At 37.2% G+C, this 14,012-nt stretch overlaps 1 protein-coding gene across 1 annotated transcript; it reads left to right on the plus strand.

Annotated features, from left to right (window-relative positions):
• Positions 1 to 183: 183 nt before the first annotated feature.
• LOC131855285 (BTB/POZ domain-containing protein 10) lies at positions 184 to 8,095 on the plus strand. The gene is made up of 4 exons (XM_059206536.1): positions 184 to 658; positions 2,949 to 3,145; positions 5,123 to 5,376; positions 7,316 to 8,095. The coding sequence occupies exons 1-4, from the start codon at positions 298 to 300 to the stop codon at positions 7,653 to 7,655; spliced, it is 1,152 nt and encodes a 383-aa protein (XP_059062519.1). The 5' UTR covers positions 184 to 297; the 3' UTR covers positions 7,656 to 8,095.
• Positions 8,096 to 14,012: the final 5,917 nt, after the last annotated feature.

Consider the following 14,012-nt stretch of genomic DNA (forward strand, 5'->3'; position numbering starts at 1 on the left):
TATACATATCTATCAACTAGCGACTGACTGACATATAATGACGTTAAATCAACCTGACGTTTCGTCTATGATCTGAATTGACCTGTGTCATGTCATTACTCATTATTATTCTGTGCATATGACAGTGAATAGTGTGTTGTAGATTTTCATTCTTTGTACATATTTTTTATTTATTATTTATATGATTTTTAACTAATTACAACAACGGCTACGGAACAAATACCGAAGGCGAGAGTGTCTCGAAGACAGAGTAGCGTCGATCGTGATGTGAGGGCCCGCGGGGACGAGCGAGCGCATATGTCCGACTCCCAAGCTGACGGCCCCCAGGCCATGAACGACAGCCGCAGACCATTCTCCTATCCTGATAGCAGCAGCGACACCGAGGAGTACAGGAGAGACGCGGAGGAGCGCAGAAAACGGCTGTCCAAGCGGAACGTGCCGAATATAAGGGGTCGGCCTGCGATGCCCCCGAAAATGCCAAGCCCCAACACCCCGACGCCGTCCACGTCCACGCAGGAGTCTTCTAGGGCAGGGAAGGCCCAGTACCAGCTGACGGACGACCGGATCACACTGGTGGTGGACAACACGCGGTTCGTGGTGGACCCAGCGCAGTTCACCGCACACCCCAACACGATGCTCGGCAGGATGTTTAGTTCAGGTGAGTTTATGAACGAACTAATAATTTATGAAATAACTGTTAACTTCTTTAATTTCAATGGCTTCCACTAAATGAGGTTCTTGTGGATGATAATGGAATGGTGCACCTGCCTGCGCTAACGGTTTACGCTGGTGGGGCACCAGTGGAGGATGATAAGATGTACATGAGGTCAGGTCAGTTAGCCCATCGTGACAAATTCACCAGGAATTTATCACGATGGTTTCCAGGGGGAACCGCGTGGAGGTCAACCTGACATGGTACATTGCTAGTAATGGGGTCATCAGTCCACATTACTAACAATCCCCTTTCTCCCCACTAAATGAGGTTGTGTGGTGTCACACACAGTGGTATGGTTAAAGTGAAAACTTATTTATTTATTTACTAGCCACTCGCCCTGGCTTCACTAGGTGTTCCTGTGACTTAGTCTGTGTGGAATTTGATTTTGTTTCTCTAAAATAAAAGTAGCCTAACTTACATTAGCTACCTGCTAATAAAAGTCCTACCAAAATTAGTCCAGCCATTTCAAAGAATAGCCGGAACAAACAGACAGACAAAAATTGTAAAAAATGTAATTTCGGTGTTTGTACAGTATTTATATTCATATGCATGTAGTAAAAAACGGTTATTTCAATATTACGAACAAACACTCCAATTTTATTTATATGTATAGATTACATAATATAAAATAAAGTTGCTGTCTGTCCGTCCCTATTGATACTTAAATCTTTAAAACTGCGCAACGGATTTTGAAACATTTATTTTAATAGGTAGACTGATTCAAGAGGAATCTATATATATATATATATATATAACTCAAAGGTAACTAGTGATCTATCAACGCACAGCCCAAACCACTGGACGGGTTGTGCTGAAATTTGGCATGCAGGTAGATGTTATGACGTAGGCATCCGCTAAGAAAGGATTTTGATTAATTCTACCCCCAAGGGGATAAAATAGTTGATGAAAGTTTGTATGAAGCTTTGTCAATTTTAAACTGATCGGGCTGAGACTTTGCATGCATAAATCTACGATGAGGTAGGTATCCCCTAAGGAAGGATAAATTAACGTGAGTGAAGCCGCGGACAAAAGCTAGTGTATATATATAATACATGTACACCTGTGCGAAGCCCAGGCAAGTAGCTATTATATATATAGATAAGATGTGCTCCTAGTACCTTGTTGTTTGGGTGACTCAACAGAGAAAATTGCTTGTGTTAATATTGAGAATGTGTTATGAATCAGTAATGACACAGATTTTTGGTTTGTGATCAACTTGATATATTCATCTATACATATAAATAAAATTGGTGTGTCTGTTTGTAATATTGAAATAACCGTTTTTTACTACATGCATATGAATATAAATACGGTACATACACCGAAATTACATTTTTTACAATTTTTGTCTGTCTGTCTGTCTGTCTGTTTGTTCCGGCTAATCTCTGAAATGGCTGGACCGATTTTGACGGGACTTTTTTTGACAGGTAGCTGATGTAATAAGGAGTGACTTAGGCTACTTTTATTTTAGAAAGTTTATTTTGTTTTAGAAAAGTAAAGTTAAATTCCACGCGGACGAAGTCGCGGGTACAGCTAGTTCATGAACACATTACTATGCATAGAGTTCAAAGGTTGAACTTGTATTTATTGATATTGAAAGTTAATTTTAGCTCATTCTTCTTGTGATGAGTCTGCATTCGGAATGAGAGTTAGTATAAAAATATGACTATTTGTGATTATATTAAGTTTATTTGAATAAACATTATTTCTATTTCTAATAATTTTAAGTGATTTTAAATATTTATGTTACTGTTAATGTATTTCTTAATCATTATTACATAGTATAAAATAAAATAGCTGTCTGTTTGTCCGCATGCTTAAATCTTTAAAACTACGCAATGGATTTGGAAGCGGTTTTTTTAATAGTTAGAGTGATTCAAGAGGAAGTTTTATATGTATAATACATGTACACCCGTGCGAAGCCGGGGCGAGTAGCTAGTTAAGTAATAAATGATTCTCAACTCTATTCTATTTGTTTTATTTTGTTTTGACTATTTGTTTTTGCAATAACATATGCTGGTGGTCACGCTATTCTCACAAATTTGAGTTTAAAAATGAATCTGTATTATTGTGAACATGTACAACATTTATTTGAAAAGAATACGAGCTGAGTTTCTTGTCAGTTCTTCTCACCTCGAAATCATACCGAACTGACGGCAGATTTGACATATCATAAGTCTGTAATAGACCTACATGAGTAAGGATATTTTGAATTTGTTGATGTGTGGCGCAGGGCTGGAGTTCACGCACCCCAACGAGCGCGGCGAGTACGAGGTGGCGGAGGGCATCTCCGCGACTGTGTTCCGCGCGATCCTGGAGTACTACCGCGGGGGCTCCATCCGCTGCCCGCCCACCGTCTCCGTGCAGGAGCTGCGCGAGGCCTGCGACTACCTGCTCGTGCCATTCGACGCCAACACCGTCCGCTGCCAGGTGCATACACTAGTGTTGTAGCTCAGTGGTATCACCTTACCACTGTAGCGTTATGTATGTTGTGATGAGGTGTCGCTACATATAGTTAACTAGCTGTCCCGGTAAACGTTGTTTTGCCATATAAATTAATAACGCTATAAAAAAATAGGGGTTGATGATAGAAGGGTGAAAATTTAGGATTGTATGTATTTTTGTATGTTGTATCATAAAAAAATAGAAACTACAAATTTTGTCTAAAAAAAAGACTTAGGGGTGGACTACCCCTAATATTTAGGGGGAAGAAAAATAGATGTTGGCCGATTCTCAGACCTACTCAATACGCTCACAAAATTTCATGAGAATCGGTCAAGCCGTTTCGGAGGAGTATGGGAACGAAAACTGACACGAGAATTTTATATATAAGATAATATTATTATTGTAGTATGTAGGCTTATGGAAGGCTTATGGAAGCTTAAGGAAGTATGAAAGTGGCACCGATGTCAGAGAGGTTAAAGAGTAATCGTCTATCGTGGTATGGGCATGTAATGCGTAGGAATGAAGATCATATCCTAAGGACGGTGTTACATATGAATGTGGATGGTTATAAGGGTAGAGGAAGACCGAAAAAGAGATGGATGGACTATGGGAAAGATGATATGGTGAGAAAGGGAGTAAATAACGAGACTGCGAACAGAGATGAATGGAAGAGAAAAACATATTACGACGACCACAAATAAATGGGATAAGGAAGAAGCAGATGATGATGTAGTATGTAGGCTGTGGTGTAGCTACCTAGGGGCTAAGCGGGGCAGTGCCCCGGGGCTCAAGCTTAGGGCCCTCGAACCCTTATCAGAAAATTTCGATCGAAATGAACTTTTGAAAATTTCTCCCATTTTCAAAATGACAGGCTACAACCCGACTTTAATCATGGCAACTCAGGTGAGAGAAATTCGAAAGTTATACCTTCGGAATTGCCCTAAATTCTTTCTGTCTGTTGGCAGTTGTCAATTTGATGGATAGCGACTTTGTTTTATACTATGTAATGATAATTGTGAATGTTGAGTATACAAATAAAATAATTATTGAGCGGAGCGCGATGTTAGAGATCAGATTTTCACTCTTTGTAACGGTACTCCTTCGAAACGTCTTGAATGTTCGAGACCAAAATTTCATCGAAGGTCGACCGACGGGTCTCCATCGTTTACTACTCAAAAACATTCCGATTGGCCAAGCTCGAGTTTTTAAGAATAAACGGTCACATATGACCTAGTGTGTAAACAACACACTGGTAACAAACCTAGTCTATCTATACAATATTGTCGTATGCCATATATATTATCATCATCATCATCATCATCATCATCTGCTCCTTCCCTATCCCATTTATTTGTGGTCGTCATAATATGTTTTTCTTTTTTTCTTTTCCATTCATCCCTGTTCGCAGTGATCTCGTTATTTACTCCCTTTCTTACCATATCATCTTTCACACAGTCCATCCATCTCTTTTTCGGCCTTCCTCTGCCCTTATAACCATCTACATTCATATATATATCTAGCACTATTCCAACTCTATTCTGTTTCCCATCTACAAACAGACACTCCAATTTTATTTACATGTATAGACATGTAAATAAAATTCGAGTGTCTGTTTGTAATATTGAAGTAACCGTATTTGACAACATGTATATAAATATAAATACGGTATACACCAAAATAATATTTTTCACAATGTTTGTCTGTCTGTTTGTTTGTTCCACCAAATCTCTGAAATGGACTGATTTTGACGGGACTTTTATAGCTGATATAATAAGGAGTAACTTAGGCTACTTTTATTTTAGAAAAAATCTCTAATTAACTTTTTTACTTACTACTACTTTTACACTTATATAGTAAAACTTATATCCTTCCCCAATTTCTTTAACAATCGCTCCTTTCTATTTAGTCTTCAGTTATATGAATGTAATTGGTGTAATTGGTGATGTTGCGGCGCGTGTTCAGAACCTGCGCGGTCTGCTGCACGAGCTGTCGAACGAGGGCGCGCGGCGTCAGTTCGAGTCGTTCCTGGAGCGGCTGATCCTGCCGCTGATGGTGGCGTCTGCGCAGCGCGGAGACAGGGAGTGCCACGTGGTGGTGCTGCTCGACGAGGACTCCGTCGACTGGGACGAGCAGTACCCGCCGCAGATGGGCGACGAGTACAGCCAGACCGTGCTCTCCACGCCGCTCTACAGGTTCTTCAAGTACATCGAGAACAGGTAGTTAATGAAATCGCCGATCGCCGTTGTACAGTATGGGGATGTGTCGTAATACTTTCTAGGTATCTACTAGGACAAGGTATAAAACACGCACACAAAATATTAATTGTTTAAATGTTTTCGTTGCTGTAGCAAAGTCAAATAAATAATCTCAGGACAATTCACACAGCGCCATCTAGTCCCAAGTTAAGCTAGCTAAAGCTTGTGTTATGGGTCCTAGACAACTGATACATATACATAGATTTTTTTTTTGTAAATACATACATATTATACATAGAAAATACCCAGACCGATACAAACAATCATACTCATGAATACAAATGTTTGTGCCGTGCGAGGAATCGAACCCGCGACCATCGGTCGTAAAGCGGTAGACTAGACCGCTAGACCACCGAGGTCGTCAAATGAAACAGAAGAAATCATTTAGCTGATCTTGGAGTCCAAAGAAGAAGGAATATTGGTAAAGAAATAGAAATAGAAATAATCTTTATTCAAATAAACTCATTACAAGCACTTTTGAATAGTCATATTTTGATTCTACCACTCATTCGGAATGCAGATTCATCACAAGAAAAATGAGCAAGAAACTTGTGTGTTGCTCTTTTTAATAGATGTTTTTTTTTTTTATATAAATAATTACAGTATAACAAGTAGGTAAGAGGGATGCGATAATCAACATAGAAGTCGCTACGCACTCATTATTAATGTAATCAGATAATATTGTCAGTGCTATAGATTTAAAGTTTTTCTATAAAAACATTATCGTTAACGAATTCTTCAATTTTATAGTAAGCTTTTTTGCAAAGGAACTGTTTTATTTGACATTTAAATCTTTTTTCTGGCAGATTTATAACAGACTCTGGTATTTTATTGTAAAACCTTACGCAATTGCCATAAAACGAATTACTAACTTTAGCCAAACGACATTTAGGTAAAATCAGTTTGTTATTGTTACGTAAGCTTTTATTAGTGCAATCACTAACTCTTTTGAAACTGTCTATATTCCTTCTGTCATAGATGATATTTTCATAAATGTATTGAGAAGCAACGGTGAGGATATTTGATTCCTTAAAACACTCGCAATGACTGCCTGGAACCCATAACATAAATGGAGCGAATGGCCCTCTTTTGTAAAGCAAAAAAATATTGTATTTATATCAACTGCTTTGCCCCATAACAAAATACCATACGACATAATGCTATGGAAATAGCTAAAATAGACAAGAATTTTTCATAAATATTGATGATGACTTTCGTGGATGTTTACTAGTTTATTACTATAATTAAATGTAAAGTCATTACTTGAAGGTCTATCTTTTAGGCAAATCCGACGTTGTGTGACTGATAATGCATATTTTTACAAGTACGAAACGACCAAAAAATGTTAGAACCGAATCAGTATATTTTGCGTTTGTTTATTACATACAAAAGTTATGGTTTCTGTTGCGGGTGAATGATACGATGTTGTTGGTCGAGACGATGTATACAGATGGTAATAAACTGACAATATGTACATAGAAATATTGATCTTATATACTAAATAACAATAGGAAAATGTAAGGTGGGGTGACACAGTTTAGACTTGATTACTTACTTAGACTTAGATTGATAGTGATGTATCTAGGTAACTGTGTCCCATAGATATTCTCACCTTGAGAGAAAAAAATTACATTACACACTTTTATAAATGTTAATTATGAACACAGAAACAATTATTATTATCTATAGGACACCTAGTTACCTAGTAAGACAAGTTTAATATTGTCTTACTAGACATTATTAAATGCAATTATTATTTTGATGTACCTAGGTGACTGTGTCCCATAGTTTCCTTCTTTATAGTATAGTTCTTTGTTATTGATAATTAACGAATTGTATATTCACCTCCCAAATTCCACCAATTTTTATACTTATAATTGAACATCAACATGATTTGCAGGGACGTGGCAAAACAGGTGATGAAGGAGCGCGGTTTGAAGAAGATCCGCCTGGGCGTGGAGGGGTACCCCACCTACAAGGAGAAGGTGCGCAAGCGACCCGGGGGCCGCGCCGAGGTCATCTACAACTACGTGCAGAGACCCTTCATACACATGTCCTGGGAGAAGGAGGAGGCCAAGAGTCGCCACGTGGACTTCCAGTGCTTCAAGTCCAAGTCCGTCACCAACCTGGCGGAGGCCACCGCGGACCCCGCCATCGAGCTGGAGCCCCCCCGCGCCCGGGACGCGGACGAGCCACCAGACGGCCCCCACGAGGTCGCCCCCGACGAGGACGCCCAGTGACTGCTCGCCCGCTCCTACCGAGCGGCACTGAAGATTGTACTCGCCCTGTTTTGTATCGCGTGACGGCGGTTTCCATATTTATTTCCTATGGAGTTTTTTATTGAGGGGTTCCAGCTGTTGTCAGGGGCTCTAGACCTGTAGCACCTACACGGGTCTATCGTGCTCGCCCTTTCTCCGTCAGGGACAAGAATTGAAGGATATTCTTAGGAGCTATGGTCTTTATCTCCTCAGGATAGAGTGTACTCTCCAAAGGAGATATTTCGTTTATGCATGAGTGAGCTACAATCGTATAGGATTCTATGGACTTTCTTTGTATCGTGGCAGACATACGGCTCGCCCGATAGTGGCCACCGGAAGAAGGTTATTATTAGGGAGTTTCTGAACTGTGGCTGATTATATAAATTCAAATACAGTGTATGAAACATATTATTTAGTGGAATAGTATAAAATATAGAAATTATCTGATTATATTCGGCATGGCATTTCTAACTGGAAGTCCGATACATCAAAAATCAAAAGCAAAATATCTTTATTCATGTAGGTCTATTACAGACTCTTATGATATGTCAAATCTACCGTCAGTTCGGAATGATTTCGAGATGAGAAGAACTGACAAGAAACTCAGATCTTAGTATTCTTTTCGCTCGTTGTGATAATATATTCACACTTGACCAATTCTATAGCGCCGTATTGAACTATATAAACTGAAATAGGCTTGAAATATATCATTAAAATGTTATTAGTGATAACAAAAGAATATTATTTTACACCTTATTTACAAGTGTTAGAGTGCAGTTTCGTTTGTGTCAAGGACCAAAATGTGTTACTCAATTTTTGACACTTCAATCCGTCATATAATATCTTTACACGTACTCTATTTCTCGCACTTATAGGCTTTCACACGGGAAAGAGTGAGATGTAAACGTAGAAAAAGAGAACTCGCACATTCCCGCGTCATTCAGTCATCCGTATTTACCGCCAAATATTTATTATTGCAAAATGGCGGACATCTGACTACGGAGCAAAGACAATTGTAGAGTTATTGATAGTGTATACATCTTAAACTTGTCTTTGGAAATAAGAAAGAAATAAAGAAAATAGTTTATTTGGTACATAACCAAAATAAAAATAATTTTTATTTTTTTAATTACATACAGTTTTATATAAATATCATAGTATCAAATAGGTCTCCGCTGAGCATATGTGGAGACGGGGTGCCACGACGCTAGTATTCTGCAGATACCTTCATACATATAAATATATTAATATACATATATAATTGTCAAAATGATCTCTCGCCTTTACTGGACTATTCATTGTTGATGTGTTTTTAGTATATATGTATATATGTTTTTATATATTATGTATCATATATAAGTATATTTGGATATATATATTTCCTTTATTTATTAACCTACTTGTATTTATTGTCATGTTATTTTCTTAATAATGCACCGCCCACTAATCTCTGTTTGCCCTATGGTCGACTGGGAGAAAATGCCTTATGGTGTTAAGTCCACTATTTGCACCTTTATTTTTGTATTTATACATTAAAGTTTTAATAAATAAATAAAATAAATCTAGGCGGAATAATTTGTGGAATAAATTTATTAAACTATTTACTATTTTATTGTGTTTAGTCTTTCGCGTACTGTTTGCAAGTATGACATCAGAGCATTTTAAAGAATCTGAAGATTACGCGCTCTGGCTTTCCCGTGAAGGAACGTGTCGTAACAGCTGCTAAGCAGTTTGTAATATAAAGTGTTGCCAACTAATTTGCAAAATCCAGCCGCTGTTCTTGGTTGTGCAATTAACTAGTTTCCTCCAGCGTGGTATGCTGGTTCGATTCCACCGATCGGTGTCCGATACTTTACTATATCGCTACCTAGCATGTAGCATAACGTATCAAAATCAATGTTGGCAGGGTTGCCATATTATGTTTAGTTATTTAGATTATATCAGACTTTTAGACTCATACATACTTCGTTTCAATAGAACGTTACATCTGTACGGACAACAACAAACATTTTATATTCAATATTAATGTACACTAGCTGTTCCCGGGGTTTCACTCGCGTGAAAATTATATCCTGTGTTATTCTGATGTATAAGTTATATTAAAATCCATTCAGTAAATTTGCCTGAAATATATATACATATATATATAATATAAAATATATTAAACTAGCTGACTCGCGCAACCTTGTCTGCATCACTGTGTGCCCGCTTTTGCAACATTTCTAATCAGCAGCTCCGATCCTATTGGCCGTAGCGTGATGTTATATAGCTTTCGGCCATCTAATCCTATAGGAGCCGGATAATTATGCATGCTATCTGTAATACAAATTTATTGGATAGGCTGATTGTTGTAAATTGAACTCTATGATATGGTTGCACACGTTGCATTTCTTTGTGAATGTATATGTGGTGGTGCGGCGGCCCCGCGCGCTAGTTATATATTATAGCTTTTGTAACGAACTTTGTATGGACGTAACTATTGTTCTTTTTACATTAAAAGTATAATATCTACGAGTTGTATTATTTATTTCATTTTTTTATTGAGTGTTTACCTGCCTTTATACCTATTATCATTTTCGTTACGTCCCCTCTAAGTATGTCCCTTTCCTTGACAAGGAATCTGAAAGAGACAGAAGTACTACGCTCGAGCCTGATCGGTAAGATCCGGGCAAATGTACACTCGGAGCTCGTTGAATGTTGTTGTTTATAGTTTTTTTATTCCGTGTTATAGTATTTTTGACAATATGTAGATTAATTATTTGTGAATAGAATAGAAAATCATTTATTCAAATAAACTTACATTGAAGTACTTTTGAATAGTTATCACATTTTTTTAATCTACCGCTCATTCGGAAAGCTGTCTCATCACAAGAAGAACGAGAAAGAAACTTGCGTGTTGCTCTTTTAAATAACTTTATTGTTACTAACATTTTTAAGTTTAAGTGTGTGAATATAAACTACCAATTAGCACTAATTCAGTTAAATACTTAAATAGATAAAATATTAAATATACAACCAACTGGTTAAACAATTAATAAGAGGAAATCAGTCATAGTGATTAGAGCAGACCAGTCCACACAAGCAGCACCCGTTCACGAGCATGACGGATGAGCCAGCCATCACTGCGCTCGACCATATTTTAGGGAGCCCAATGACCCGGCCCACCACGCCGCCACAAGTCTGGACATTTTAGTGAGCATGACTACTCAAAACACTAGACTACGTCAAAGCTACTTACAATTGCCGTCTGATAGTTATAGTATTCACATTTCACATAAGAATGCATGCGGCAATCAATACAAAAACCGCTACGCTTTCATATTTCTAAAATAATTAAATCAAGAAAGCAATGCGAAATTTATAACGTTGTATTCTAATAAACTAATTATTTACTTGATATGTTGTCGTCTATGAATTCGTCTATCCTGTAATAGGCTTTCTTACACAAAAATTGTTTAATATAAGATTTGAATTGCCTCTCTGTCAGATTTAGTGCATATTCTGGCAGTTTATTATAAAATCTTACGCAATTACCATAGAATGAATGACTGATTTTGTGCAGACGGCATTTAGGTAAAATTAGCTTATTTTTATTGCGTAAGTTTCTACTTGTACAGTCTTTGAATTTTTTAAAACTGTCTAAGTTCCTCCGTGTATATCTACGTTATATTTTCATAAATGTATTATGAATGTTAAGTGTCAGAATGTACTGGTGCAGCATAAAATAAAGGAGGCGGGGACAGCCAGCCTCCAGAAAGATATCGAGTAATCCAATTATTTTGCCTTCTTAAATCACATACTATCAATTTCTATTATTATTTGCCCTTTTAGACACCAGAGAGGTTTGAGATATTACTCTGTGTTTTAGACCTGTAACACTGCAATCTGCATAGATATATTGTGTTCGCCCTATTTCATTGCTATTACGCGACACAGATAAACACTGAACTATCTATACATATAAATAAAATTGGAGTGTCTGTTTGTAATATTGAAATAACCGTTTTTACCATAATAACATTTTTACAATTTTTTTCTGTCTGTCTGTTCCGGTTAATCTTTGAACTGGCAGGACAGATTTTGACGGGACTTATTTTGCCAGGTAGCTGATGTAATAAGGAGTAACTTAGGCTATTTTTGTTTTAGATGGCTCTATTTGACGATATACTTTGACATGGTTTTGCTCATAAATGTTGTCCTTTTGGACACTTAAAAATTATAACCTATTAATTGAAAAGTTTGGCATTTTCAAATTATAAAACTTAGAAACCTAATATTTGACATTTTTATCAAGGGCAGTAGAGTCTACCCTAGTCTCTACAACAGGATCTACCTACGGGCTTTATGGGCTGCAGGCCAGGACCCCGTGAAAATAAAGAGGCCCCAGCCCCCACTGAAAACAATATCTATGCGATATTTAGATATTTTTTTTGTGAAAGATAGTGGAATGGTGCATCCGCCTGCGCTAACGGTTTACGCTGGCGAGGCACCAGTGGAGGATGATAAGATGAGCATGAGGTCAGGTCAGTTAGCACATCGTGGTAAATTCGCCATGAATTTATCACGATGGTTTCCAGGGGGAACCGCGTGGAGGTCAACCTGACATGGTACATTGCTAGTAATGGGGTCATGAGTCCACATTACTAACAATCACCTTCCCCCCGCATTATTTCGGTTAAAAAATCTATCATAAGGTTGACAACCCTGAGATTAAACAATCCATGGATATGCACGTCGATGTGACGGAATAGGGATGTCCCAGTCGCTTGTTTATTTTATTATTATTATTATTTCATTTACTTCGGATATTACTTAGTAAACAACAACTATGTTAGTAAATTACAAATTTATACATTTAATTCATATATTTATATTTATGTCTTTGTCCACGTCCAGAAGCCCTGAAGTCCAGAAGGTCCGCAGCATTGCAGCGATGTCCAGTGCCCCTGAAGTGGACAATCCAACATATTGGATATGGTGTTTAGGAGGCTGTTTGCGCTCCCCCGAATTCTACACATCAGTGATGCAGTTCTATTATTTATTTTTATGGCCAATGTATTTTTTTAGTTCAGTAATGTAATTAGGTAGGCCCTAAGTTTTAGCCTAGGGCCCCAAAAATACACGATCCGCCCCTGTTCTACAAAAAGGTATTAGATCAGGTACCGATTTAATAAAACTTCTTTGTAACAAATATATATAATTTAATTAATAAATGAAACAATATAACACTTAGCAAATAGGTACTAACTAACGTGCCTCCTTACTGGGTAATACTATATCTAAAAGTAAACAGTAGGTAGATACATGCACACAAATACACTTACAACAAAAAAACAATTACAACACACCTTGTATTAGAATAACACAACAACAAAATGACCTACAACAAAATCACAAATTTAGCTAATTCCATATTGTCCGTTAATTTAAAAATATTGTTAATAACATTGTTTAGGATGTTTACATTGGCTATATAAATAGCTAATAAGTTAGTCGAAGTAAGTGGAGGGCAACGGCAGGAGATTTCGCCCTCCACGAGTCATACTTCGTTTTGTTGAGAATCTGAAATAGAACAAATGTATTTGTAGCGTGATGGACATCACGGTATCACCTCATCACTATAGCGTCATGTATGATGTGATGAGGTGTCGCTACATAATATATTATGTAGGTAGTGAGTATACAGGTGTAATAATTGTACTATTTATTGTACATTGATAGTGTGCTACATGGCTCATTAGTAACGCGCACAATTGACGTACAGTTGAATAAATTCTTGGTGAATTTGTCACGATGTGATAACTGACCTGACCTCATGCTTATCTTACCATCCTCCACTGGTGCCAGATAGTTTCAAGAAATTTAAAGACTATAATAGTAGAAACTTACGCAATAAAAATAAGATAATTTTACCTAAATGCCGTCTACACAAAGTTAGTAATTCATTTTATGGTAATTGCGTAAGATTATACAATAAACTGCCAGAGTCTAGTACATTGCTAGTAATGGGTTCATTAGTCCACATTACTAAAAATCACATCTCCCCCCCAAAACGTCGATATTATGAAATAAAAAAGGAAATAGAAATAATCTTTATTCAAATAAACTCATTACAAACACTTTTGAATAGTCATATTTTGATTCCACCACTCATTCGGAATGCAGATTCATCACAAGAAGAATGAGCAAGAAACTTGTGTGTTGTGTGTTTTAATAGATGTTTTTTTTCATATAAATAATTACAGTATAACAAGTAAGAGGCATGCGATAATCAACATAGAAGTCGCTACGCACTCATTATTAATGATAATGATATGAAGCTCGTCAAATTATATTAAA

This window comes from Achroia grisella, unplaced genomic scaffold (assembly GCF_030625045.1).
Source record: "Achroia grisella isolate CSIRO2021 unplaced genomic scaffold, CSIRO_AGI_Agris_v1 utg1360, whole genome shotgun sequence".
In the NCBI taxonomy this organism is placed as follows: Eukaryota; Metazoa; Arthropoda; class Insecta; order Lepidoptera; family Pyralidae; genus Achroia; species Achroia grisella.